Raw genomic sequence first — 26,761 nt, forward strand, 5'->3', positions numbered from 1 at the left:
ATTTTTTTTTTTTCCTGATGGTCGTATTGGGGCTGTTGTTGCTATGGTCAGAATGCTAAGCGTGCAAGTGCAGCAGCTGCTCCTCTGGCTGCCTGGGTCAAAGCCAATGTCCAGTACTCCCACGTCAGAGAGAGGATAGAGCCACTGGAGAGAGAGCAGGCCGGACTAATGGAGTAATCTACACCCACACAAACACCACAATGGAAATCACCTAAAAGTCTGACAAATATGTTGAACACAACCACGCACCTAGTCATAAGCTATATGCATGAACAAGTTTCTGCATTGGGGCAATAAACTCATATTCCCAACTTAGTAATATAATAATTAATAGTTTTCAAGTGTTTTTTTAAAAATATTCCATGCTTCTCTCTTTATGATAAACATAGACACAAATGACATACCTCTCTTTTTTGTGTGTTCAGAAACCTGAAGAAAACAGAGAATAGGAAAAATAGGCTGGAGGACCAGCTCAACTCTGTTGGAGCCAAAGTGAGCGAGCTGAAAGAGAAGTATGTTTCCCCCCAACTTTGCATCCATTCTTCCAGCCTTTGATTCTTTGGACCTTCACACTGCAAGTGTCACCAAGCCCCTCTACTCTCTGTGTTGCTCTTTCCTCCAACGTCCTCAGCCTTTGCTCTCTTCAGTCATCTGTTCTGTTATTTATCTTCCTATCGATCCCTGTTCCTACAATAATTTCTTATCTATGTGAGCTGAACTGAAAGGTCTCTTACTTGCCCTCTTCCTATCCTCTCCTCTCCTCTCTCCATATGGAGGGAGCTGCACATCATAGACCTTATGTTATATTTACTACCTATTTAATCTATCTTTGGTAAATTAAACAAATATCACAATATTACTCAACTCTCCACTAAAACCCACATAAAACACATTTATCCTCTTACTTATCTCGTCTCATTGTTGCTCTTTCTCCAGGTTTCAGTGTCATACTGCAGAGGCAGCCAAGTTGGAGGCTGAGGTGACAAAAGCCCAGGACACGATCACTGCTGCCCAGCAGCTCATATCACAACTGGACGGAGAACACACTCGGTGGAACACACAGGTAGTTTGATGTATGAGTATGTTGATGTGTGTATTGGTGTGGGAAGTTAGACACATTTACTCAGAAAGGGGCTCATTTACCATGTAAGAGCAACAGGAGGTGTGTGTGTGTGTGTGTGTGTGAGTGTGACAGGGGGGATGAATCCTGCTGTCTTGGGTCCCTTCTGGCTGTTTTTACTCCTCTCTACAGCATCTGTCTGCACCTTAATTAAAACACTCAATCTCTTCCTGACACACACACTCGCACATACACCCTCACACTCATTGCCTCCCTCAAGGCTAGCACCAAAGAGCCAGTTTACTCTCTACTCACGTATTTCCATATTCTCACACATACACACATGCGCATGCACGTACACACTTCTTCTGCGCAGTATGCAGTAGCTGTTGTTCTCTATATGTTAATGCCTCTAAGCTGTTTAAGTGTTTCAGGGGAAGGAGAACCACATAGAGAGAGAGGGGTGCACAACTACAGTGTAAGTGACACAAGTTTTGAGTTGAAGTTTAGAAGGAGGCAGGATGTTTGACAGTATTAATACAGTAGACCAGAGATTATATGGTTGTGAAAACCTGCAACTGTGTGGTCACTGACTCATGAAGATTGACTAAGAAGCCTCATGCATAGTTATTTACCAAACATGGACTTCCGTGTCCCCTGGCATGGAATCACAGCAGTAATGTCACATCCGCTCATCATGTTCAGATGTGAGAGCATGTTCCTGCATTTGTAGGTCAGTTTTGTCTTGTATTCTCGTCAAAATCAGTGTAGACATTTTCGTATTATTCAGGGCTACGATTTGGGTTTACAGTTCATCGTTTGGAGGAGAAAATGAGGACTCGTATGCCATGCCCACATGGGTTAACTTATTTACCTTTCTCTTTTTTCTTCATCTTTCCCTTCTCTCAACCCTGCCGCTCTTTACATCCTTCCTACTGATTCCTCCCAATCCTCATGGTGCCCTTCCCTCTCTTATCTTTCTCTTATCATACTTTTCTCATCCTAATCACCTGTCTGTCTGTCAACCCCTCCCCCTCCTTTGTCTTGTGTTTTTCTTTTCTATCTGTGTCTCTCTTTCAATCAGATGTCTGAGATAAAGAATGAGTTGGATACGCTTCCTATGAGGGCCATGCTTGCTGCAGCCTTCATCACCTATCTGTCTGCTGCTCCTGAAGACCGTAGAAGACACTGCCTGGAGAGATGGATGGCTCAATCTGGACTACAGAGTAAATATACTATTTCGATGAACACACTAACACCAGCATATGCTTACTCCCATACTAAACAGCCTACACAAAAACACTTCTACCTATACACAAATGACACAGTGCATTGTGTTGATACATAACAACATACACAACACTTGCAAGGCCCTGGGTTATCTAAATATGACTACTGATTAAATGAAAGTAGAGAGTTATGAAATGATATGATCACCATTCAACTTGTAACAACCCCAGGTCTACAGATGAGACCAAAGTAACTACCTAGATTCCAAATCATATTGATGTGTTATCTTTAATCCCTCAGTCAAAAATTCTTTATTTTTAATCACGTGAGAAACTTAACAAGTACTCACTTCATTTATCATCTCTTCTATTCAGATATTAATATTTTATCCACACAAATTAACATGTAAAATGTACTCAAAGTCTCTTTCAGCACTAATTTCTATTTCATTAATAGTGTCTCATTAATAGCTCTGACCATATGATTCTGCTCAGCAACCAGAGGGCTTGAGATGTGCATATAAATCCCAAACAGCTGAGTCATCCACTAAAATTTCTAAATCCCTGGGTCTGTCACATGGCATCTCTGCAAGTTGGTTGTCAGGACCGTTGAATTGAGAGTTCTTGTCAAGCGGCTGTTGCAGTGTCCAGTAACTGCAGTATCTGGGGTTTAATTAATAAAATTACCAACACTGTTTCCAGTGAACATATATTAAAGCAACAAATAAGCATGTGCATTTGTGTCTCATGTGTTTGTATCAGAGTTTGACTTGCGGTCATTCCTGTGCTCGGAGAGTGAGCAGTTGATCTGGAAGAGTCAAGGGCTTCCATCTGATGATCTCTCCATGGAGAATGCACTGGTCATACTACAGGTTAGACATCAATTACACTTCCGTTAATCCATGTTAATCTCTCTACTTGTACTTTTTTTTGTGTTTGCGTTTTTTGACATGACATGTTGTTTGTTATTAAAGCAACTTAATCATTAAGCACCAATTTCTGTCCCTTTTCCTACCCATTTCTTTAACTTTTTGTGAAGCCTTCAGTTTTTATCTTACAATATGTCTTGATTTTTTGTTCTTTTTAAAAAAAGACATCAAAGTGGAATATAACTCCAGCATTTACTTGTAACAATCAGTCTCTATATTAATAGTCGCGTCAAGAATTATGCTCTTGTTCTGTCCTCCATTTGTCTGTATTGTGATTGTCTGTTGTTTTTACCATTGCTGCCTTCAGATCAATGCTCTCAAGTTACGGGTAAGAAGTTGTTCCATCATACATTCTTATAGCCCACCTCTAGTTTATTGTAGCCTCTCTGTTTCTTTTACTGTCTGTTTGTGTGTGTGTCTCCCTTATAAATATTGTGTTTATCGTAATATGTGCTCAAACTACCATGTACATTAAAATGCAATGAAAGTTGGAGCAAGGATCCTACTTTATACATTTGCATTCACAAAAACACACACACACACACACACACATGCAAACCTTCTCTGACTGTCAGATTGTGGCTTTTTAGATTTCTTTAACTCACTTTTTTTCTCACTTTTTTGAAAACTGACAACTAACTTATCTCAGTCAACCACCCTTTTTTGACCAGCTCTAAGATGATTAAGGAAATTACAACATATTTAAAATTCATTTCAGTAATAGTAGTAACTTACTATAGAGAGTTAGTCGCTAATTATTATAGACAAGTGAGATATGTATATAGATGTCTGTGACACACACACACACACACACACACACAAAAGAAAAAAAAAGACACCAGGGTTACTTCTATCAGTACGCAGAGTAAGAAAGGTTGTGAGGAACAGACAAATAAACAGGTTTGAGACAGAGAATCCTTGAGCAAGAGAGCATGAAATAGACGAGCACAGGTTGAACGGAGGGTGGGGGACTTCATTCCTTTGCCTGGCATAGGAGTGACGCTGGTCGATAAGCATGACAGCAGTGAAACAGTGCCGAACTACACACACACTCACACTCACTCACACGCACGCACACAAAACTTTTTCCTCAGTAACTGAGCCTCTTCCTTAATGAAATTATCCCAAATCAACTTAAACTGAAACGCAGGTGTTTGTCATTGCTTGGTGCTCAGAGTGTTGCCTGTCCCTTCCTGATCGACCCATCATCCCGAGCTACAGAGTGGCTACGCACACATCTCAAACAGCACAGACTAGAAATTATCAACCAGCAGGTAAACACACACACTCACTCACTCACTCTTTCTCACACACACACACACACACACACACACACACACACACACACACACACACACACACACACACACACACACACACACAGATACCTTAAAGAACACACAAAAGAGGTCATTAACTGTTCCTTTGAATTTGCAAACTCATTTTCACAGGCATGTACACAGGTAATATGTTTTTTTCAAATCAATCAACTCTAAACAGGTGAGGCAACTTTTATGTCTGCAAGAGCCTCTAAAGCAGTTCATGTTGATTGAATGTCTCCTTTATCTTCTGTGTGTCTATTACTTTATAAGGGCATTGTCCTGCATGAAACTGCTATCTAGTCAGTTCTAATCTAATCTAGTCAGTTTTGATACCATTATTTAAATGTGTATGTATGTGAATGTGTTCACATATACAACTTTGTTATTGTCTTCTTTATAAATTTAAATGATATTTAAATATATACATAAACATTTAAATGCTTTTTAAATGTAGTGGTCTTTAATCTTAATTGTTCTCATTAATTGTTCTAGTTTATTTTTTTTGACAAACTCAAAACTTTTGGTTTTCTGGCTGCAAATGTTGCTTTTGGTCATTGGTAATTTTGGTTTAGTAATTTAGTAATTACAGAACTAACCTGAACATGAGATGACCACCACAGTTCTGGGATGCACATGGAGTGAGTCAGATGACCTTCAGCGTGTGCCTAGAAAAAAGAAAAAAGTTATGAGAAAGAAACATGAGTGATTGGTTTAAGACTACAAGTAGTAAAGCAACCTTAAACCTTAATAATCATTTTATTTATGTAATCAGTAACTGATTTTATTTGCTAATTGTTCTTGGGGATAGTAATAATATTAATATGATAAATTACAGAGTACTCTGTCACCAACCAGTACTAGGATTCAAGGTATTCTTACAATTGTGTATCTGTGTGCTTGTTTTCAATAGGATAGTAACTTCATGACATCCCTGGAGCTGGCAGTCAGATTTGGAAAAACCCTCATTATCCAAGAGATGGATGGAGTTGAACCTGTGCTCTACCCGCTGCTGAGGAGGGACCTCATAGCACAAGGTATACACACGCTCTCACAAGCACAAACACCACTTTCATACAAACTGGGGGGTAGGAAAAAGTTGTTGATTCTTCAATGCATCACAGCTCTTTTGAATGTCATTTAGAGGGATCACCAACTACTGTTCGTTAACTACAAAGCTGACTACTCTCCTCTATCGGCAGCTATTTTTCCAAACTGTGGTGAAATCCCATTTTGAGGGATATTGCGTAAACCTGTTAATCATTATGTGCACCAGCACAGGCCATTCTGCTCATTTTTAGTTTTTAACCAAATTCTTGCCAGTGCATAGAGTGGTCTGCCAAAAACTCTGATTATGACATGTAAAATATTAAGGTCAATTAATACTAAATTTTTGACTATGTCACTGTCATTTTATACCTGGATGAAAAGTACCCACAGCAGTCATGTACAAATTGAGTGAAAGTCAGTAGACTTTACGTGTATCATTCAACTAGTCCAGGGATGCCATGGTTACGGTTTAAACTTAAATAAACTAGCTTACCTATACAGTAGTTATGTCTCGTTGTATTAGTTTGTCCTGGTATTGATGTGATGCGCGTCATTGAATAATGCGCAAATAGATATTCAAATAGTTTGAATATACGTATGTGTTTTTTAGAGGGAATATTCGAACGTCATTTTTGAGCAATTTTGACAGCCCTAGCATGGATAGGACAATGTTACGTTTTCAGAGGGTACTGTAACTTGGTTTAGGCTTCTATGTAATTGGAGGCCTCATTGTGAGGCTATTGTGGTGCCAATCCAATTTCTTTTTGATGTGTAGGCCTTAATGAATAATTTCAAACAGTGATGTTGAGTCAGTGTTTGGTCTTTTCAGTTTGAAAGTGTTATTCAGCCCGCTGAGGTCTCACTTGAAAAAAATCTGGCCCCCTGACCAATTTCACCCTGGCATCCCTGAACTAGTCTGATATTGAGACATAGATAATTATTTTCTTCAAAATAAAGTAAATCACCATGACAAATAATATGTGGGCAAGGCAGATTTCACAGAGGCTATAGAAAATGACAAATGACATACTGTACATTGAACCAAGTTACTCATGAGGAGGATTTTTGAAGAAGTAATGAGTGTACTGTGGGTGACTCAGAAAAGTGTGAACAAATTAGGGGGTGGATAAATAAAGACAATTCAAGAAGAAATTGAGCTTGTCACACTATCATTGCTGTCATTTAATACCACTCTTTGGTGGATTAAAAAACGTTTTTTTGTGTCAGTTTTCATTATTTGCACAAGCACAAAAATAGACCCTTCAGAGAAAGGATGGTGGTTTCTCATTAGCACCTCGTTTATTGAGTTTCTCTGTATCACCAACTCTTTGTTCCTCTTGCTCTAGAATATATGAACTTTTTGAAAGAAAGCTGTAAGTACAATATATCAAGAGAATTTGACTCAAGTTTACATTTATGCATGGAAATCCATTATTCTACAGCCTAGTACTGTCACATTCAATTGTCTGCAAGTTCATGCTAAAGACACACATGTACAAATGCCTTGGGTGACAAACAACATAACTCCTCTTGACACAGGGGATAGCTAATCCCATTATTTAAAACGTGGCTCTTCACACATGTATTATTTATACATGTATGCATTGGCAAAGTGACAGCAAGCAAACAGATTTGTGAAACATCACTCTTTCCATGGCTGTTTTAAGACATGATAGTAATTACATGCATTACAAACTTGCTAATCAAAAGTCTTCATAAAAACTGTTTGTTTGAGCCACCGATCTGAAGTGTACAAAGAATTCAAACTGCTGCAATGCTTTATATTCACTGTATGATTAGCATGTACACGCTCTGTTTCACTGACAAATGTTACTTGAAGTTCTCTAATAAAATTTAAAAGCTAGTCTCAAAATACATCTTGTGTGCATGTACTGAATGTGTAAACAGGGGTTAGGAACATACCTGTGAAAATGATGGTGATTCATAAGGCTCTGAATCATCCATGGAGAGGCGGTTGTTTGTTGGAAGCTGAATTGGAAAGGGAGGGGGCAGAGAAGGTGTGAGAAAGGGCAAGTTCTTCACTTAAAAAAGTGGTGTTGAACATAACTGAAAAAAGAGGCAAGACAAATGCATGGATGTACAGCATTGCAGACATCTAGAAGACGGAGAGGGCCATAGAAGCATAATGTAAAAGGGTCAAGATAGGATTTAAAACAGTCATTGAAGACAGAGTTACAAGGCTGTATGATACAGTATATGTTGTTAACAGAGACTCCCTTTCTATCTTTCCTATTTCAACACATACGGATCCTGGTCCAGGTCCTAGATATGTGGTTCAGATAGGAGACAAGGTTATAGATTACAACGAGGACTTCCGTCTCTTCCTGGCAACACGGAATCCCACACCCTTCATCCCCCCTGATGCTGTTTCCGTGGTTACAGAGGTCAACTTCACTACCACCAGGGCAGGCTTGCAAGGACAGGTAACCCCTGTAGCCCAGACTTAAACGCACACGCATAAACAATCCAATATAATGGAAAGTATGTCTGAAGCTTAACAGCTCGGCAGTAAATCGTACAGCAATGTTGATTAGACTTCATGGTGTGTGAGGCCATAGTCTGTAGTGATTTGTAAGATAAGACAATACAGTAAAATAAAAAAGCGTAGTGTATAATCCATGTGGAACAAGTGCTTTTATAGTGGAATAGTACAGTGTATGTTGTAGTCATACTGTGTTACTGTAGTCATACTGTATGTCCATCTGCCCATTTGTTTATGTTTGTGTATCTGTGCATTAGCTGCTAGCCTTGACCATCCAACAGGAGAAGCCAGAATTGGAGACTGAGAAAACAAGACTACTACAACAAGAGGAAGACAAGAAAATACAGCTGGCTCAGCTGGAAGAATCACTGTTAGAGGTACACCTACAGTCATACAGTGTACACTGTGAGAACGAAGTAGTGGAGAATTCTACATTTTTGAGTACAAAAGCCTGTTGCTAGGGCAGGATCATATACACATATAATGTAGTGCCCCTACTATTTGTATCTATTATGTACCCCAGTGATAAAAACCTTTAATTTATATATTATCATTCAACAATGCTGAGAAAATCAGTGTGGAAATGCCCTTTCCTCCCTTTTTGGAATGCTCTGTTCTCCCTGCACTGCAGACCGTGTTGTTGCTTACTCCCACTGATGGCCTGAGGAGTCTGTAGTAAACAGAATAAAACACTGTGTACAGACAAAGTGGGAGGAGTCGCTTGTGTTGCAACAAGGATGTGATCTGTCACTTGCTTCCCTCCCATGAACACTGTCAAATGTGTTTGATGGAGCACTCATTTGTGGAATTTGTGGAAAGCCGTACTAATAATAAATAATAAATAATAATAATAAATATTCAGAACCTATTTTATAACTTTATGGTGGGTCAGAACTTACGCAACTGGGATCATTGTGTGCCTGTAATGGTACATCTGCATGGACTTAAGTAGCTGTCAGCTTTAATTTTAGGTTATGTCAATGCATATCCAATAACTAATTTGACAACCAGGTCTTATTTGAATTGACGCAACAGTTTGCAAAAACAGCTATAGAAAAATTTTCTCCCTGAAAATATTCTATTAAATCTTCCTGAAGCGTTCGGATTTGAATGGAATGGAATGTTTGTAGGGAGTAAAATCACAAACTTGCTTGCATTGCATTTCTTTTCCACTTATTCATGCACTTCAAACTTCTAAAAAGAAATTTGTAGGCAGGTGTGTCATTTTACATCCACGTTAATGAGAATATGGTGCCAAAACATCAAACAGGTCGTTACTGTCCAAATATTTTAATGGGGCTACTTGTACTTCCAGGCAATAACACACAGAGCTTAATGTATGCACACTTTCACAATCAGACACACACACATACACACAGAGTTGATGGACATTGTGACACATAGACACTCAACCTATTGATCATTTTTTGTGCACAGTCCACAGTGCCAAAAGCAGGATGTCAGTGCGTCAGTGCTACTAGACATGTAATTATTCTAGAATTGTAGGAGCATATTTAACTTGACATTTCCATGCTCCACTGCTTTCTCATCTATTTTATTTGAATTTATTTGAATAAATTTTATCAGTTCCTTTCAGAGAATAGATTCCACAGGATGAAGTGAGGGACTCGTGGCTCTCAATGAAAGCTTAAATAAAAAATGAATGAATGTCCCACATCAGGCCATTATAAAATGACATCTCTTGCTCTTGCAACTTTTATCAGATCACAGACTTCAGCCAATTGACCGATACATAACAATATACTCTTATTTCTTGTGAATCCGTGCCCCCACCCCTCCTTTCTTCTGTCTTAGTTATCAATGACTCCCTTTTGGCCCCTATCTAATCTTTGCCATATCTTCTGTTTGTATCTGTCTGTCCACCTGTCTGTCCTGTTCCCATGTCAGACCCTGGCTACAGCTCAGGGTAATATTCTGGAGAACAGGGAGCTGATAGACAGTCTGAACCAGACCAAGGCAAGCAGTGCCCTGATCCAGGAGTCACTACTGGAATCACACAGGCTGCAGGCATCCCTGGACCAGGTACTGTGCTTCAGGCACACACGCACACACACAAAATCTGCCATGAAAAACCTACATGCCTCACTGCACCCACCACTTGGTTTAATACATTTTTGATATTGACGAGCCAAATAATTGACCTCTGAATGGCTTGCAAGCTTACAGGTAGGAATCGAGACACTTTCTTTGTAACTTTCTGTATTGTCTGTTACGGACATAAAACTTAGCTTTGTCCTAGTTCTATTTTAAATTCAATTTTACAATTTCAAAGAGAATCAGCATTAACCAGTGGATTACTGAAGTGCAATAACCAAGCATCATCAGAACACTTGGAAATTCGGAAACTGTATTAGTTATTTCCCTCGACATCGACTGCTATACTCTTCTACCTCACTGATAAGAGAGAGTCAGGGAGGGCATGGAGATTGAGGGCTCTGACAGAGAATTAGAAACAGAGAGACTAAGGTAGAGGGAGGCACATGACAGAGAAAGACACAGATAATGGCAGTCAGAGATGCAGACAGAGACAGAATGTGTGGAATGTATAATGACATTTATGCCCACTTTGCGAATGTAAGATGGCTCCACTTTTTTACTGAAGTATAATTTCTGGAACAAAGCATCATCATATATTCAGGGCAGTACTTTTACTGAAATTGAAAGGTTTAGGCAGTTATCTACAATAATGCAGTATTTTCTGGTATTTGGGCACAAACATATGAGTGATCTGCAGATACACAGCCACACTCACTGAACACACTTCTACAGACAAAAGCTTCCAAAGATGTACAAGCAAGGACATGCCATAGATGCATTACATAACTGTCCTCTAGGGTGCAGTGTTACACCAGAACTGTTTTTGTTCCTTTCTATCAGTTGCTTTTATTTATTTATTTTATCTCCCGTTTCTCATATGCATCATCCTGTTTTTTTTTTCTCGTATTTCCTGTCTTATCACACCTCATGCTGTATATCCTCATTTCTCTATCCCTCTTCTTCCATCTTGATTGAAATAAATATTTTCTATTCTACTTTTCTGCTTATCCATCCCCATATAAAACCCTTTCCCTGCCATCCATACATATGTTGTATTTTCTGTAACTATCTAAAACACTGGTCGTTCTCCTTCTGCTGCTTATTGGTTTATTTCTCTTCCTTTTTCTCTCTGTCCTTTCTTTTTCTCTTTCTCTTTCTCCTTTTTATTTTTATTTTAGGAGCGGGACGCCTACTTGCCTCTTGCAGAGAGTGCTAGCAAGATGTATTTTGTCATCACAGACCTGTCAAAGATCAACAACATGTACCGGTTCAGCCTTGCTTCTTTTCTGCGCCTCTTCCAAAGGGCTCTTCAGGCCAAGAAGGTGACTGGATGCCACACGGCTCTTATCGTACTTACTTACAGCACTGTTTACCTCGCAAAATTGTTGTAATTGTGATGTGAGCTGATAAATGCTAAGGTGGTTAATGTTTCAAGTAGCAATGACCCATGTCATGTGCTGGATAAAATTACTTATGTGCAACCGAAATTAATAATCTGACATTTTAGGAAATATGCTTATCCAATTTATGTTTGTTAAATATAAGGCTACAACAAGCAGCTGGTTAGCTTATCTTAGCGCAGCACAGCTAGCCTGGCTCTGTATGTGCAATTCATACAAATACCAAAGTGTAAAAACAACAATTCACCATCTTACAGGGGGTTATGTGCCGGACTGTTACTTGGCCAGGCACAATAACATTTTGGAGTCTTTACAGGCAGCTACTCAGAGGCGAGAAATAATTCAAACATAATCCCCCATAAAGCATTCCCAACATATCTCCCAAAATGTCGACCTATTAAAGCATTGGGTGCTTTGGGTTGGCACTATGCATCACCAGAAAGATGAAAGAAAGTTGAAAGATTAAAAAAACTAAGCACAAACGTTCTGATAAACTGATCTTAATTCCATTTATTTAATTTAGGTTATTTTAGATCATTTGGTTTCAGTTGAGGTCATTTTGATTTATATCAACCTAGTTTTTTTTTCTTCAGCGAGTTTATCACAATCTGACCTGTGCAGCAGGAGAACATCATAGACTGTCTATCACACTGCTGCTCTCCATCTGAGCCCTAAACACTGTCTGATAACCAGAGTACACACACACAGGCACACACACAGGCACTGGGTTGAGAGATTGAGCACTAATTCCCCAAATCCTGTGTGGGTTGTTAGAGCCAGTGCTGTCATCCAAGAATGTCACCAGGCAGCAGCTGGTCACCACTGTTACATGTTTGTGTGTGTATGTGTGTGTTTGTGTAGGTAAGTTTATGGACACATTCAGGGAGTATGGTCAGAACACAGCATTGATTCATGGACTCTCTGTCCCTTTGTATCTTTTGGTTTGTTGTTGTATTGAATGAGCAAGTTTAATTTGCCATGAGCTCCAGATGGTTCCCGAGATCTGGAAGAGAATTTCAACCTCTCACATCTGACATAACACACTGAACAGTACTAACATACACACAATTCATTAGCACACACACAGCGTCTATGGTCAAGTACTGTATACACATAGTGCTAACTTGCACTCACTAAACATAGGTGTTTACATGAAGTAGATGCTTGCAACAAAAACAGATTCAGGCAGGATAAAGAGAAGGACAGACATGCTGAACTGAAAATAGAGGACAGAAACAATTTTTTTCGTTATTTCCCTCCATTTCTCTAGGATTTTCTGCTGAACAACCCTGAGCCCATCATGTTACCCCGATGTGACATAAAGAAAAGAAACTTTGATTAAAAATATCACTGCCACATTTTTAATTCCTTTGCCGCTCACATAACTTGCACAAATGTAGCTACAACAAAGCATATAAAACACAGACACATGGTCTGTTTAATGGCCCTTGCCCCTTTTTATCTCTCACCTCACTAACTGTGTGAATGTATGTGCATTTTAGGAAGTGGAGAATACTGAAGCCAGGATTGCTGCTTTGGAGGCAAGCTTGAAGAATATGGTGTATGAGTATGTCTGCAGGTCGCTTTTCAAGGTAATACACATGTGTACATAGGGCCGCACTGCCTCCGTGCTGGTAACACATACCAATAGACCAATTGTGGTTTTAAGCATCTCCAAACAATGATGTCATCAGTAGTTATTGGTATAGGGTGGGGGGTAGTGGGAAAATAAAAAATGCATTAATTATCCTGGTATGTTGATTTCTTTTCTTGTATACTCTCCCTAACTTTCTCCCTCACTACCATCACAATTTGCTTTATCTGGTCTTCCAAACTGATCGTAATGATTGCAGCTAATGCACAGATTTGGATTTTTGGTCAGTTGGGTGTTTGAACTAGAAACTAGTAAAGGTTGGTTGTTCTTAACTCCTGTAGATCTACTGAATTCTTTGCAATTTTATAATGTAAAGTAGTAGCACAGTAGTATTCTTATTGATCATTTAGATCAAATGCACAATCAGGCAAACATGCACATTTACACACTTATACAATGTGTGTGTGTGTGTGTGTGTGTGTGTGTGTGTGTGTGTGTGTGTGTGTGTGTGTGTGTGTGTGTGTTGCCTGCATGATAATGGAGGTTTGAGGGTGGCTGTTAATTGCTGACCACATCTATAGGCTATCTACTCGACACCTGCATACAAACACAGAATCACACACAGCAGCAGCCCAGTTATTAGCAGAGAGGAAACACTGGACTACATTATCAGTGCTCGTGTCAACACCCCCATCTGTGTTACCAAAGAGATAACTCTAGGGAGAAAAGGAGAGAGGTGGAAAAAGGCATCCAATGAAAAGATAAAGGTGGATAATGAGTGAGAGAGGACAAAATGAGTATAAGATGATGAAAGAAAAAAGAAGAGGGTAATTAGAGAGGAAAGGGGAATCAAGATTAGAAAACATCATGATATAAATCTTTGGAAAAAATTAACTGACAACCCCGTACTTTTGGAATAGCTCTATTTTTGTTGCGGCAGTGGTAGGCATTCAGACTATTATGTCTTTGTGTTAAATTCCACCACAAACACAACTGATCCAGCTTAATAAGGTATTGATTGAGCGTGGCTAGATACATCAAAGCAAATATTGATTGTTGAACCTCTCATGAACAAAATGTTTTTTTTTTATTTTTTATTTTTTATTTTATCTAGGGGGCAGCTGTAAACTTGTTAAGCTTGTGCTATTTGATCTTTATAGTTATTACAGTATAGACAGAATAAGGCAGTGTGTATATATTCTACCCCTGCAATGACCTGCAGTTGTTACTTTACCGTGACAAAATAAGTATTTCAGATGCAACAATAGCCAGGCTTTGTCACTTCTCTGATCTATGCATTGCAGCCTAGCAAATCCTCTCCTTTTTGTCAAAGTCCATAGAGAACATGTAACATTAACAACATTCAAGTTTTTGTTTTCTGCACACTGGTGTACACCAGGGGTGTGCTCACTCAGGAGATTATATTTTTAGAGTAGTAAAGTAGTCAAACAACAAGACAGTGTATTTGTGTGTTGAATGTATATTGATGTCCATGTACAAATGCTTGCAATGTTTCTATGTGCTATGTTATCTTAGGTTCTTGCTATGTTTATGTATGCCTGTGTGTGGGCTGGCAGGTTCAAGCATTCAAGAGGTTAACTGTGTGTGTGAGAATGTGGATGCATCTCTTGTGTGCATGTAGTGGTTTGAGTTGTGGTGATGTGCTGGAGTGTGACATATTCCAGGTTGTACTGTCTACTGAGTTTCCTGTCCTGTCAGAGTGTCTGTATGACAGTGGTTCACATACACACACTCACTGACTTTCATTCTCATTGCACTCTCTCTGCTTCATTTCTCTGACACACATATGCACACACTCAAAAAACACAGACACACAAACAACCACACGTGCATGAAAAAGGGATATTGTGCCATTCTGTTTCTGATCAATCATATATTTCCCAGCTCTCTCAATTCAACTGTATCCACTGTCACTTCAGTAGATGGGTTTTATATTTGGCAGCTTGGTGTAAATCATTCAGACATCAGATCAAGAGATGAATCATGGAAAGGGCCACACAGAGGGCATGGTATTGTATAGTTCAAATGTAACCAGAAGGTTACCCTCACAGTAGCTCAAGCTGGCTCTACTGCTGTTGGTAAAAGTACAGGATGTAATATTAGGTGACAGCCAGAGATGTGTTCTTAAAGATCTGGAAAATGACACATAGACACAGTTGTCCTTCAGGTTGATCAATTCATTTTTTAGCAACAATGCCTACATCTGGTAACAGCATACACAACAATAGCAGCTACTATGAATAGCCAGACTGATTAGATTAACACAGGCATTTGACTTACGGCCACTTTACAAAACACAGCATTGAGAAGTATTACTGAATTGCATTCTACTTCCAATTTGGTTGTCCTTGCCAGCCAGTTGTTAAGTGCATAAAATGAAATTTACATAAATATGCATGACTACCACAGAGGCAGTGTGGCTGTATTTCAATGTGGATGTTATTAGCGGCTGTTAGGAAGTTTGGTGAATACGTATTGTGTTTTTGTTATTTGTGTCAGAGAGTGTCAGGGAATCAGCAATATTGCATACTGTAACTGTAGAGAGAAATAAGACATTAATATAATGATTTTAAAAGAAGTTAGTTTAAGTCATGTATGTAAAGAAAAGTACATTGAGTGATTCTCATTTTAGCTGTCAAAAAAAAATCATATAGACTAAAAGTATTCTAGACAGTTTGCAGAAATTGATAATATCATATATATATATATATATATATATATATATATATATATATATATATGTATATAGGCCTATATGTATTCCATCATAATTTTCAACATATATTTGAGTTTTAAAAGTTTTTCTTGTTTATGAGTTTTCATAAAGCTAGAAAGCTACAGAATTAGAGGAAGGCTTAATCTTGTGAGGAAAAAACTGATTGACTGAACAAGGCCTTCCTGCATCATCCATCTGGGGAGTGTGTGTGTGTGTTTGTAAATTTGTGTATATTTGCTTTCTGCATTCTTTCTCACTGTTTTCTCTCTATTTCCTGTCATATTTACTGTACCCACTGGAGTTTCTTGCTTGGTGTCTTTCTGTTTATTTTCAAAGGTGGCCGTTGGATAAGCATCTTGATTAGTGGCTTTTGTCTTTTCACTAACTCAAAGTGACCAACGGATGAGACAGACATAAAGAGAGACAGTGTGTAGGGATGTTCCTGGAGTTCTTGGGGCTTTTTTGTCAGGCTGTAGCAACCCTTTACAAGTTAGGCAGGCTGAGCTGCTTATCATGCAGTGAGAAGATGAGCGTGTTTGCCTTCAGTGTGGATGACATTCTAAAGTTTTGTGATCTACCATGACTTTCTTTGTTTTTAGTTGCGATTTGAGTTGGGCAAAATAGCATGTTATCATATGTAACATACTGTATTCCATTTATGTATCAGTCTCTCTCTCTCCCTCTGTCTCTTCTCTGTCTCAGGCTGACCAGTTAATGTTTGCTATGCACTTTGTGAAAGGCATGTACCCTGAACTCTTCCAGGAGAATGTGAGTATTTTTGTATTTGCATTTTTATGATACCATTAATAATGATCTCAGAGAGAAGTTAAATATGGAAATATTTGCTTTAGAGCTACCAAATGTCAACCTTAACATTTTTGCTGTAGGAATGGGATGTCTTCACTGGATCCATTGTAGGAGAAATGTTTAAGAAAGAGGTAAGAATGCAGCTTTTTTCTGAAAATGAGAAAACACAATACTATTTTTGTCTTTAATTTACACCTCTTCTCTCTCGGCAGGAATTCCCCTCTTGGATTGATCTAGAGAGGCATGGACCAGTGGCCATTTTTAAAGTAAACTACCAATATACATACTGACATACGCAAACATATACACTTCAGTTTTACATTATATATATAATAATAATGCTTTCTAAATGTAAACAATTACTTTGATATTTGTCTACATTTAATGTCTACACTAGTAGACATCAAAAATAAAAATGTAATGCAATTGAAATACAATGCCAGTGATGTACTATTGAACGAAAGATTAAATGTATGCATCTAATTTTATTTATTGGTCTGTTGTTCACCTGTTTTGTTCGCCAACTTTTGACATCCTTCTTTCACAGACTACATTCCCAGCCCTCTACCAGTCCCTGTGTTTGAGTGACTCAGACCTTTGGCTGTCCTTCTCGCAGAGCTCACAGTGTGAACAGGAAATCCCATCCTCCATTGCCAAGAAGATTACCCCCTTCAAGCAGGTCAGCTTTCAATCAAAACCAGTCATTTCATCAACCAAATTTAAGAACTTATCATTATTTACAGACCATATCAGCAGTTTACACACATGTTTGTTACCTCTGCCACAAATTTTCTGTTTTTAGCTGTTTGTGCTCTCAAGTATAAAAAAAGAAGAATATGTCACAGCCTTTCTGAATTTGACATGTATGTTTGATCTTAATGGATACCTGCTGTTTCTTTCTTAATCAGTTTATAATTTTCTTATTGCTCTCCCCTCTCTTCAGCTATTATTGGTTCAGGCAGTCAGACCAGACCGACTGCAGAGTGCCATGGCAGCGTTTGCCTCCCAGGCCCTAGGTAAGTGGTTCATATTAGGGATTTTTATTTTTTTCTAAGTGGGCTGGAGTTAAGTTCAAAATGTTTCTACAAATTGTGGGCCAGAATACACATAAAAAAAAAACATTCGTTATTTCCTACTGAAAAACAACAACAAAACAAATCACATTCACCACATAATCATGCTGCCCACTAGGCACCTACCCACTCTGAAAATGGGTCTCACCTTTATTGATATTTTACAAGGTTTCTCTTCTTTTCTTATTTGCTCTCATTTAGTCAGAACAAGACCTTAAAAATGAGTATCACATTAATGTATATATACTTATCACTTCTGATGCACTCCTATTAAGTGTATTGTCTAGTTGAAGGTAAACAAACCAAGTAATAGATTGGCTGCAGTGTTTCCCCTAGGATTTTTTCTCTCTCAGCAGCACTGTTGTGTGCATGTCCCCAAGTGTGCAATCCTGGACCCAAATTTACGTGTCTGTGGAGGAATACCTTAAAAAGTGCTTACAATTGTTATACATAAAGTTACTCCTTTTCCCCTTGTCGTGTCGCTTTCCCGGGAACTATTGACACTTGAAGGGCTCTGGTGGTCCAGATAGACGTATTGATGAATGTCAAAGAATGAAATGCCTCAACACAGAAAATTACTTACTTATTTACTTACACCATTTTTTATTAGAAACAGATAATATAAACTTAATGAACCAGTCTTTCAGAAAATTATAAGTTTCAAATTTAATTTGAAAATTCAGATATAATTTGGCTAACAAGATAAGTTTACACAACAAAGATGGCACCCTATATAATTAGGATATTAATAAAACCATTTTGATTCATTTGTGCATGCAAAATAAAACTGTTTAAAATGTTTTTTAGAAATTAAACATTCCATTTTTAGACAAAGGCCTGAGCCCCAGCCCCCCATTAACGTCCAAAAGATGTTATTAGCATTACATTTCAGATAAATAAAGTGTGATAACTTGAGAAATAATGAAGCACAGATGTTTGTTTTTCCTGAGCAAATATGCACAAACAATGTACAAACAAATGAGACCACCCAGGGGTGAAGAGTGAAGAGTCTCCTTCATTTCATACTAGGTCGTCAGCTGTGTACAGTGTAGAAAGCAGTGGTTACGTTTTGCACGCACCAATGCTGCTGAATGCATATTGGGGAAACACTGGGCTGAAATTTTAAACTATGGTGTTTTATGCAAAGTAAGACAATTGTGATTAGCTGTTGAAAATTGTAAGCAATATTATTTGTGTTTGTTCTGTTGAAACTTTGACTTCTGAATTTGAGTGTGATTGATCTGAATAATTAGCTACAAACATCATAGGTGAATAGATCTTCCTTTATCCCTTTTGGTAAACTACTTTACCTCCGCACTCATTTTGCTTTGTAGAAAGATGCTGTGTAGAAAGAAGTGTTTTTCAGAAGCACCTTCTGCCTTCACGCTCCATTCAAGCAAAACAGTCTCAGAGAAGTCTTTTATGCTTGACTTGTGAGCCACACTTTTCATCAGTGGTGTGTTTTTTTTTCATGATATTTCTCTTTATGTGTCTTTCATCACTATTAGAATGCTACTGTCCTTGAGTAAATGCCATAACAGAAACACATACACAGTTTTCTCTTTTTTTCTCTCGTCATTGTCTCTCAAACGCACATACAGGCATGAACTTGCTCCCTCTTTCTCTCTCTGTCTCTCTCTCTCTCACACACACACACACACACACACACACACACACACACACACACACACACTCACACGTCCGTTTATTCAGTCCAGTCCTGGGATGCGACTGATTGGTGTCAGATGAAACTAATATGCAGGTGTTCATGAATTTGTATACAACTAATATTCAGTTTGTGTGTGTGTGTGTGTATACAGTACCAGTTGAAAGTTTGGGCACACCTTCTAATTCAATTGCTCCCTTTATTTTTATTATTTTCTAAATTGTAGAACAATGCTGAAGGCATCAAAACTATGAAATAACAGATTTTTATTTTAGATTTTAGATTGTGCTCTCTCTCTCTCATCGTCTCATTCGGAAATATTAAATGGCTTTCCTAATATACTGTTACAAAAGTTAGTATCAACCTTAGTAATAGCTTATATAAGACAACATTTATAGCGTAGCATAACAGCATAAGGTTTCAGTTTTAGTTTGTTCAGTTTTGTACTTTGAATACAAAAGCACTCTTTGCTTTCCTCTTTGCTCCTGCACTTATCATATAACGGTACAGTATCATCACAAAATGCATTTTAAAAAGCCTGGTGTTAACCTTTGGGACATCTACAGTATGTGCTTTGGTCGTCAGCATCTTTATCATATGAATATTCATGAGTGAATAAACAATAACTCAAGGCTTAATTTAATGAGAAAACCAACCCCAAAAGAGAAATTACATTGTGCTGTTCCAATCATTTTTGACAGTAAAGTCAACCAGAATTAATTTGTATTGTCATCAGATAACAGTGGGAAAGTTAAGCAGGTCACAAATTAAAGGGAAAACCTGAAAAAATGAGTGGAGAAACAGGATAATAATGGCCCCATGAGTATGAAAATTAGGTGAATCATATGCTATGGCCTTCTCAGTCACAAGATCTCAACCCCAACTGAACACCTATGGGAAATTCAGAACCAACATTTTTAGACCGCGCTCTACACAACCATTAATATGAGGGAATATCTTCTGGAAGAATCCTGTCCCATCCTTTCAATAGAGTTCCAGAGACTTGTAGAATCAATGCAAAGGTGCATTTAAGATGTTCTGGCAGCACATGGTGGCCCAACACCTTACTAAGAGACTTAATGTTGGTTGTTCCTTTAATTTTTAGCTATACAGTCACCTTATGATGGCACTATATGGAAAGTCAGGGGAACACCAAAGTTATTTCAATTTATCCTGACAGGGACATGAATTCCCAGATACAATCCGTACAACACAGGTACAATCAATTAATCAATGGATCAATCAGTATTTCAAAAGACTGCTCAAATGCTCCAACTCAGTGTGTTGTTTCACATTTGTTGCTGATATGGCTGATGTTTGGACTTGTTTTTTTCAGACCTGGCGGACACAATTTGAATAGAAATGTGAGATTTTTTCTGTTGTTATCTGCACTGATTTCTTCATAAAGGTTCTTCAGATGTTCATAGGAAGTGACTTCAGCAGTACCAATAGCTGCGTTGTTTGTATTGCCAGTAATAGATACCGGATGCATACCGGGTTCTGTCCTCAGGAGCTTCCGTAAAACACAACTCTTCTTCTTCTTCTGATATTTTTTGGTGGCTGTCAAACAGCTTTTTGCTGCTGTTCATGTTCATGTACATGTTCATGTTCATCAGGTGCTAACAGATACGTTCGGATCTGCTTCAGGAACTCGTTTCTTTGTTACTTGCTAATTTTTTGGAAAAAATTATTGTAACTTTTCATCATGAGCGTCCATAGATTCTATGTTCAAGGTTTTGTGCAGATTGGACTCACAGAGTAGGAGGGGTTCAAAAAACTAAGTTTCGCATATTTTACAGCGGTGCGGAAAAAAATTAAAGGTGGAGTTGGCCGTGGCCTATATCAGGAGATTGTAGCTATATCAGGGGATGTAACTGATGCTAATTTACAGCCTCTAATACTGATTAGCCTTTTAAATTTAAGTATTAACAACTAGCAATAACAACTGTTGATTGACAACAAAAAGTGTTTGTGATGACATGCTTAAATGCAAATCAAGAATATTGTGGCAGAAATATGAATCAGGGCATCTAGTGGCCTAATGTTTAAGATGTCCCTGTAATGCACCAAGCTTGATTCTGGCCAACATCCTTTGTTGTATGCCATACCTCTTCATCTCTTCTGTGCAACCCTTTATTTGCCATAATAGTGCTGTTTTAAATCCAGGTTTAGACATGAACAATCAGATTTTCAATTTCTATGCTAAACTGCTCCCACTTAACATTTGACAGTTTGCACTGTAGCATTTTCTCTCCCATTGTGATTCTTTTTAGTAAAACACCTGCCCTGTGTGAGGCTCGAACGCATGACCTTCAGATTATGAGCCTGACGCACTGCCCACTGAGCTAACATGGCTATGGAAGTGTTTGCAATTATGTAAAAACTCAAAGCATAACAACTCATTCTCTTCACTCAGAAACAATGATGTATTTGCACACCAAAATTCCCACACAGCGTCTGTAATCAACCTTAAATGCTTTGTGGTCCTGACCCAGCACTAAAGCCATGTTAAAGAGGGGTACTGCAGGTTGAAGGATACAAAAAATATGAATGTAACTGCGACACAATAGAAATGGGAATACAATGGTATATGGATGATCTAGTCAGTGATGAATGTGTGTGCATGGATGAGTGAGAGGTATGGTGTCAGAGTTCTGGTTAGTGTAAAACAAACAAAGATGAGCAGGAGATGTACAGGACTGGGACCATTGTCCTAACCCTTCAGATAACCACAGACAAAAAAATAAATGCTTAAAGAGAAACATAATGTTTTCAAGTTCAGTTGTTAAATGATTAAGAATTCTTACACATTATGCGCCTCAATTTCCATACTTCCGTTAGTACACTGGCATGCAGTACACTGTGTACACTATATACCCCCTGGCATAGTGTGTGAATTTTGACAGGGTAGTGTTGTCTCTCATCAAACACTGCTACTGTGCGCTTACCAGAAATGACGATCGCAAAATTTCTACTGGCGACTTTGACCATGTGACTTAAAAGTGAACATTTTACTTTCCTGTCTGTGTCCCGTTTAGCATGACATGGAAATTGCCACAGGTGCCGTCAACATGTCCTCCTTCCTTGGCCGTCATTTTCAAGTTTATGAAAATACATTGACAATCACTCCCATTCCGCTACATAGCCAAGATGGCGACCATGTGAGGTTTCACGCTTTTTGACCATTTCAGGTGCACTATCCGTGTACTTACACTGCATTTTGCCATACTTGTCATTGTGAATGCACTTATGCATTCAAAAAAGCAAGTGCAACTAAGGAAGTATGCCGAATGAGACACAGCAATTGCGTTTTGTTGTCATCGTCAGGTGATTTATTTTAATAAAACACCTGCCCCGTGTGAGGCTTGAACTCACGACCTTCAGAGTATGAGACTGACGCGCTGCCAACTGCGCCAACGAGACCTCAAAATTTGTGTATAGTCATTCGATTCGTACTGTGGAGTAGTCTTTGCCATATCCACAAAATGTGTCCATGACGTAGTGAGAGCCCTTCTTGCATATTAAAAGGTGGAGCACTAAAGATTCATCTCTCTCACTGACTGTCCAAAAGTTCTTGCAAGCCTGTTAATATGCGGTTATGTACGTAAAACTGTGGTGGGGCAAATCAAATTTAATATTAATTTTAATACTACAAATAATAAGTTACTACATTAAGGGGAAAATAAGTAAAATATAGCCTTGAAAGGTTTTCAAAGGCAGGAGCAATCGGCGATCACTCTGAATATTGTTGATCACCGATATCGTCCATCAGCACAACCCTAGCTCAAGGTTTGTTTCCAGTGTCAAGAATGAACTGTGAAGCTCAACTTGAAAGGTCACGTGCAAAATGCACATGGATGCAAAATCTGAAATATGCTCCAAATAATAATGAAAGTTTTGAACATTTGTAGTACCATAGTTACTCAGCAGTTCCCTATGCTGGACCATGAGTTGTGATTGTTTTTTAAAATAACCATTTAGCCTATGTTTGCATGCAAAATGTAGACAAATCAAGTTTATTTGATTTGTGATATGGTGGTATACATTTTTCCTGTTTCAAAACTGTTATTGCAATCTTGTCTGTTGATCAGAAATATGGTTTCCAGACTGACCGTTGTCTAAACTTTTCATGCAATGACTGTTGTGGCCAAAACTATCACAGCAACAGTGGTGAATGCGTGTGCATGGATGAATGAATGTGGGGTATGGTGTCAGAGATTTAAGCTGGATAGCGTAAAGTAAACAAAGAAGAGCAGGACAGATGGTGACAGCAGCTCTAGGTCAATCACAGATGCACAATCGATAAAGAAACACTACTGAATGACTGGTGTTAGTTGTGATGTGTCCAAATACAAGATCAGCCATAGGCAGACTAATTATCCATTTGTACACCACGTAACAATTTTGAAGAGAAAGCAATTACTTTTGACACAAATTATCTCATAAATGAACAAGAGCGTGTATTTGAAGAGGCTGACTCATGTTTCCTGGGTAAGCAATGACAAAGACGAACAAAAAATGTTTTGGCTGTTGAAGAAATGGTACACAAAGTAGCAATGAAATTTTCTATTTATTTTCTTATTAATTCACATCATTGCTGTCAGCTTGGTAACTTGCAGCAGAGAATTATATAGACTGCAGACTCAGGACTCTACATTTATTTACCCTGTGACTCCCCCATTATTATAAAGGAGGGGATGCGCAGGTTTAAGCAATCAAAAGACTAAGGCTATAACTACGACAGAAGAAATAATAATATAGTGGATTTGGCAGTCCTTCTAGTTAGTGATGAATTGTTGTTATACTAGGCGCTAGTGTTGTTGCGAAAACGGAGATGTATAGAGATACGCTGATGTGGCTCTATGGTGGCTTCCTAGCACGTGCAGAAGCAAACAGATTTTTTGAAGGAACCAACACTAGCACCAGACAAGGATAACTGCCTAAGTTCATAACATGGCAGTCATCTCAGTAACTTTCAGCACAGAATCACATATTGTATGTTGCAGACTCAGCACTTTACATTTACCAGAATATACCCTGTGACTTCCCCATTTTTTTGTTTCATGTGATTTTAAAATATCTGCCCCGTGTGAGGCTCGAACTCACGACCTTCAGATTATGAGACTGACGCGCTGCCTACTGCGCCAACGAGGCTACAAACAAGATTTAAAATATTGAAAAAAAAATGAAAAACTCACAACATGGTCTTTGTACTCAATAACAACAATGTATTTGCACACAAAAATGCTCACACAAATGCTGTAATCAGCTATGGATGCTTTGTGACATGACTGAGAACTAAAGCCATGACAGGGGAGGGGACGCACAGATTTAAGGAATCAGAAGACCAAGGATATAACTACGAAAGAAGAAATAATAATATGATGCATTTAGCATTCCATCTAGTTGGGGATGAATGTGTGTATGGATGAGTACATGACATGGTGTCATAGTGTTGGATGGGCAGCAGAGATGCTGGAGTGAGAGTAGTTTTAATGGCAATCACAGAAGCACAACCAATAATGAAACGCAACTGAATGACTGGTGGTGATGCTGAAATGTTTTCATATACAAGTGCAGGCACAGACTGAATCGCCTTCTCTTTGTGTTACTGTTGCTGGAAAAATGGAGATGTATACAGATGTATACAGTGATACAATAATGTGGCTCCATGGTGGCTCTGTAGCACGTGGAGAAGCAAACAGATTCTTGGAAGGAACCAACACTAGAACCAGCCCAGGGTTATCGGCTGACTTCGTAACGTTGCTGTCGACTTGGTAACTTGCAGCATAGAATCACATACTTAATGATGCAGAGTCAGCACTCTACATTTACCAGAGTAAACACTGCGACCTCCCCATTGTTTTGTTTCATCTGTTTTAAAAACACCTGCCCCGTGTGAGGCTTGAACTCACAACCTTCAGATTATGAGACTGACGCGCTGCCTACTGCGCCAACAAGGCTACATATGATGTTTAAAATATTGAAAAAAAAAAGAAAAAATCACAACATGGTCTCTGTACTCAATAACAACAATGTATGTGTACACAAAAATGCTCACACAAAGGCTGTAATCAATTTCAGATGCTTTGTGACATGACCCGGAACTAAAACCATGACAAAGGAGGGGACGCACAGATTTAAGAAATCAGAAGACTAAGGCTATAGCTACAACCGAAGAAATTATAATATGGTGCATTTGGCAGTCCGTCTAGTTAGTGATGAGTTGTTGTTATACTTGGCGCTTGAAGATGCGAAAACAGAGATGTATAGAGATACATTGATGTGGCTCCATGGTGGCTCTCTAGCACGTGGAGAAGCAAACAGATTCGTGGAAGGAACCAACACCAGCCGAGGGTTATCACCTAACTTCGTAACATGGCAGTCAGTTTGGTAATTTGCAGCATAGAATCACATACTGTATGTTGCAGACTCAGCATTCTACATTTACCAGATTATACCCTGTGACTTCCCCATTGTTTTGTTTCATCTGTTTTAAAAACACCTGCCCCATGTGAGGCTCGAACTCACGACCTTCAGATTATGAGACTGACGCGCTGCCTACTGCGCCAACGAGGCTACAAACAAGATTTAAAATATTGAAAAAAAAATGAAACACTCACAACATGGTCTTTGTATTCAATAACAACAACAATGTATTTGCACACAAAAATGGTCACACAAATGCTGTAATCAGCTATAGATGCTTTGTGACATGACTCAGAACTAAAGCCATGACAGGGGAGGGGACGCACAGATTTAAGGAATGAAAAGACTAAGGATATAACTACGAAAGAAGAAATAATAATATGGTGCGTTTGGCACTCTGTATAGTTAGACATGAATGTGTGTATGGATGAGTGCATGACATGGTGTCATAGTGTTGGATGGGCGGCAGAGATGCTGGAGTGAGAGTAGTTCTAATGGCAATCACAGAAGCACAACCAATAATGAAACGCTACTGAATGACTGGTGGTGGTGCTGTAATGTTTTCATATACAAGTGCAGGCACAGACTGAATTGCCTTCTCTTGGTGCTAGTGTTGCTGGGAAAATTGAGACGTATACAGATGTATACAGTGATACAATAATGTAGCATTAACGCCATAATTTAGAATTTACTTTCGTTGAAATGGGGCACCAGTCCTCTAGGAGGACAACAATGAATTACTTCATTGCCAAATTTATCAATCTCATATCGGAAGCCATGACTTCTCGATTCAATGGATCTCCAGTCTCTACGTCAAAAGAATACAACAGGACAACAACTGGGTGTAAATAAAGGAGTTTATTTAACTAAACTACTATCTACAGAGTAAATGCAAGGTGTAATAATC

The 26,761-nt window shown here is 38.6% G+C and overlaps 1 protein-coding gene and 4 non-coding genes across 5 annotated transcripts in view; 1 reads left to right on the forward strand and 4 right to left on the reverse strand.

Annotated features, from left to right (window-relative positions):
• Positions 1 to 26,761, forward strand: part of dync2h1 (dynein cytoplasmic 2 heavy chain 1) — a 112,015-nt gene that overhangs the window by 44,812 nt on the left and 40,442 nt on the right. The window contains exons 64-81 of the mRNA XM_023406635.2: positions 52 to 173; positions 426 to 512; positions 937 to 1,063; positions 2,145 to 2,286; positions 3,052 to 3,161; positions 3,526 to 3,546; positions 4,394 to 4,492; positions 5,451 to 5,574; positions 7,868 to 8,031; positions 8,348 to 8,467; positions 9,999 to 10,133; positions 11,327 to 11,470; positions 13,051 to 13,140; positions 16,582 to 16,647; positions 16,767 to 16,817; positions 16,899 to 16,952; positions 17,234 to 17,365; positions 17,630 to 17,702. Coding sequence (XP_023262403.1) covers positions 52 to 173; positions 426 to 512; positions 937 to 1,063; positions 2,145 to 2,286; positions 3,052 to 3,161; positions 3,526 to 3,546; positions 4,394 to 4,492; positions 5,451 to 5,574; positions 7,868 to 8,031; positions 8,348 to 8,467; positions 9,999 to 10,133; positions 11,327 to 11,470; positions 13,051 to 13,140; positions 16,582 to 16,647; positions 16,767 to 16,817; positions 16,899 to 16,952; positions 17,234 to 17,365; positions 17,630 to 17,702 — 1,861 coding nt within the window. The remainder of the gene's footprint in view (positions 1 to 51; positions 174 to 425; positions 513 to 936; positions 1,064 to 2,144; positions 2,287 to 3,051; positions 3,162 to 3,525; positions 3,547 to 4,393; positions 4,493 to 5,450; positions 5,575 to 7,867; positions 8,032 to 8,347; positions 8,468 to 9,998; positions 10,134 to 11,326; positions 11,471 to 13,050; positions 13,141 to 16,581; positions 16,648 to 16,766; positions 16,818 to 16,898; positions 16,953 to 17,233; positions 17,366 to 17,629; positions 17,703 to 26,761) is intronic.
• Positions 22,776 to 22,848, reverse strand: trnam-cau (transfer RNA methionine (anticodon CAU)). The gene has a single exon. It is a non-coding gene; the product is annotated as a tRNA-Met (tRNA).
• Positions 24,507 to 24,579, reverse strand: trnam-cau (transfer RNA methionine (anticodon CAU)). The gene has a single exon. It is a non-coding gene; the product is annotated as a tRNA-Met (tRNA).
• Positions 25,316 to 25,388, reverse strand: trnam-cau (transfer RNA methionine (anticodon CAU)). Its single transcript has one exon. It is a non-coding gene; the product is annotated as a tRNA-Met (tRNA).
• On the reverse strand, positions 25,932 to 26,004 carry trnam-cau (transfer RNA methionine (anticodon CAU)). Its single transcript has one exon. It is a non-coding gene; the product is annotated as a tRNA-Met (tRNA).

Source organism: Seriola lalandi, unplaced genomic scaffold (genome assembly GCF_002814215.2).
Source record: "Seriola lalandi dorsalis isolate HSWRI2012SDOR001 ecotype SW California unplaced genomic scaffold, Sedor1 jcf7180002054313, whole genome shotgun sequence".
In the NCBI taxonomy this organism is placed as follows: Eukaryota; Metazoa; Chordata; class Actinopteri; order Carangiformes; family Carangidae; genus Seriola; species Seriola lalandi.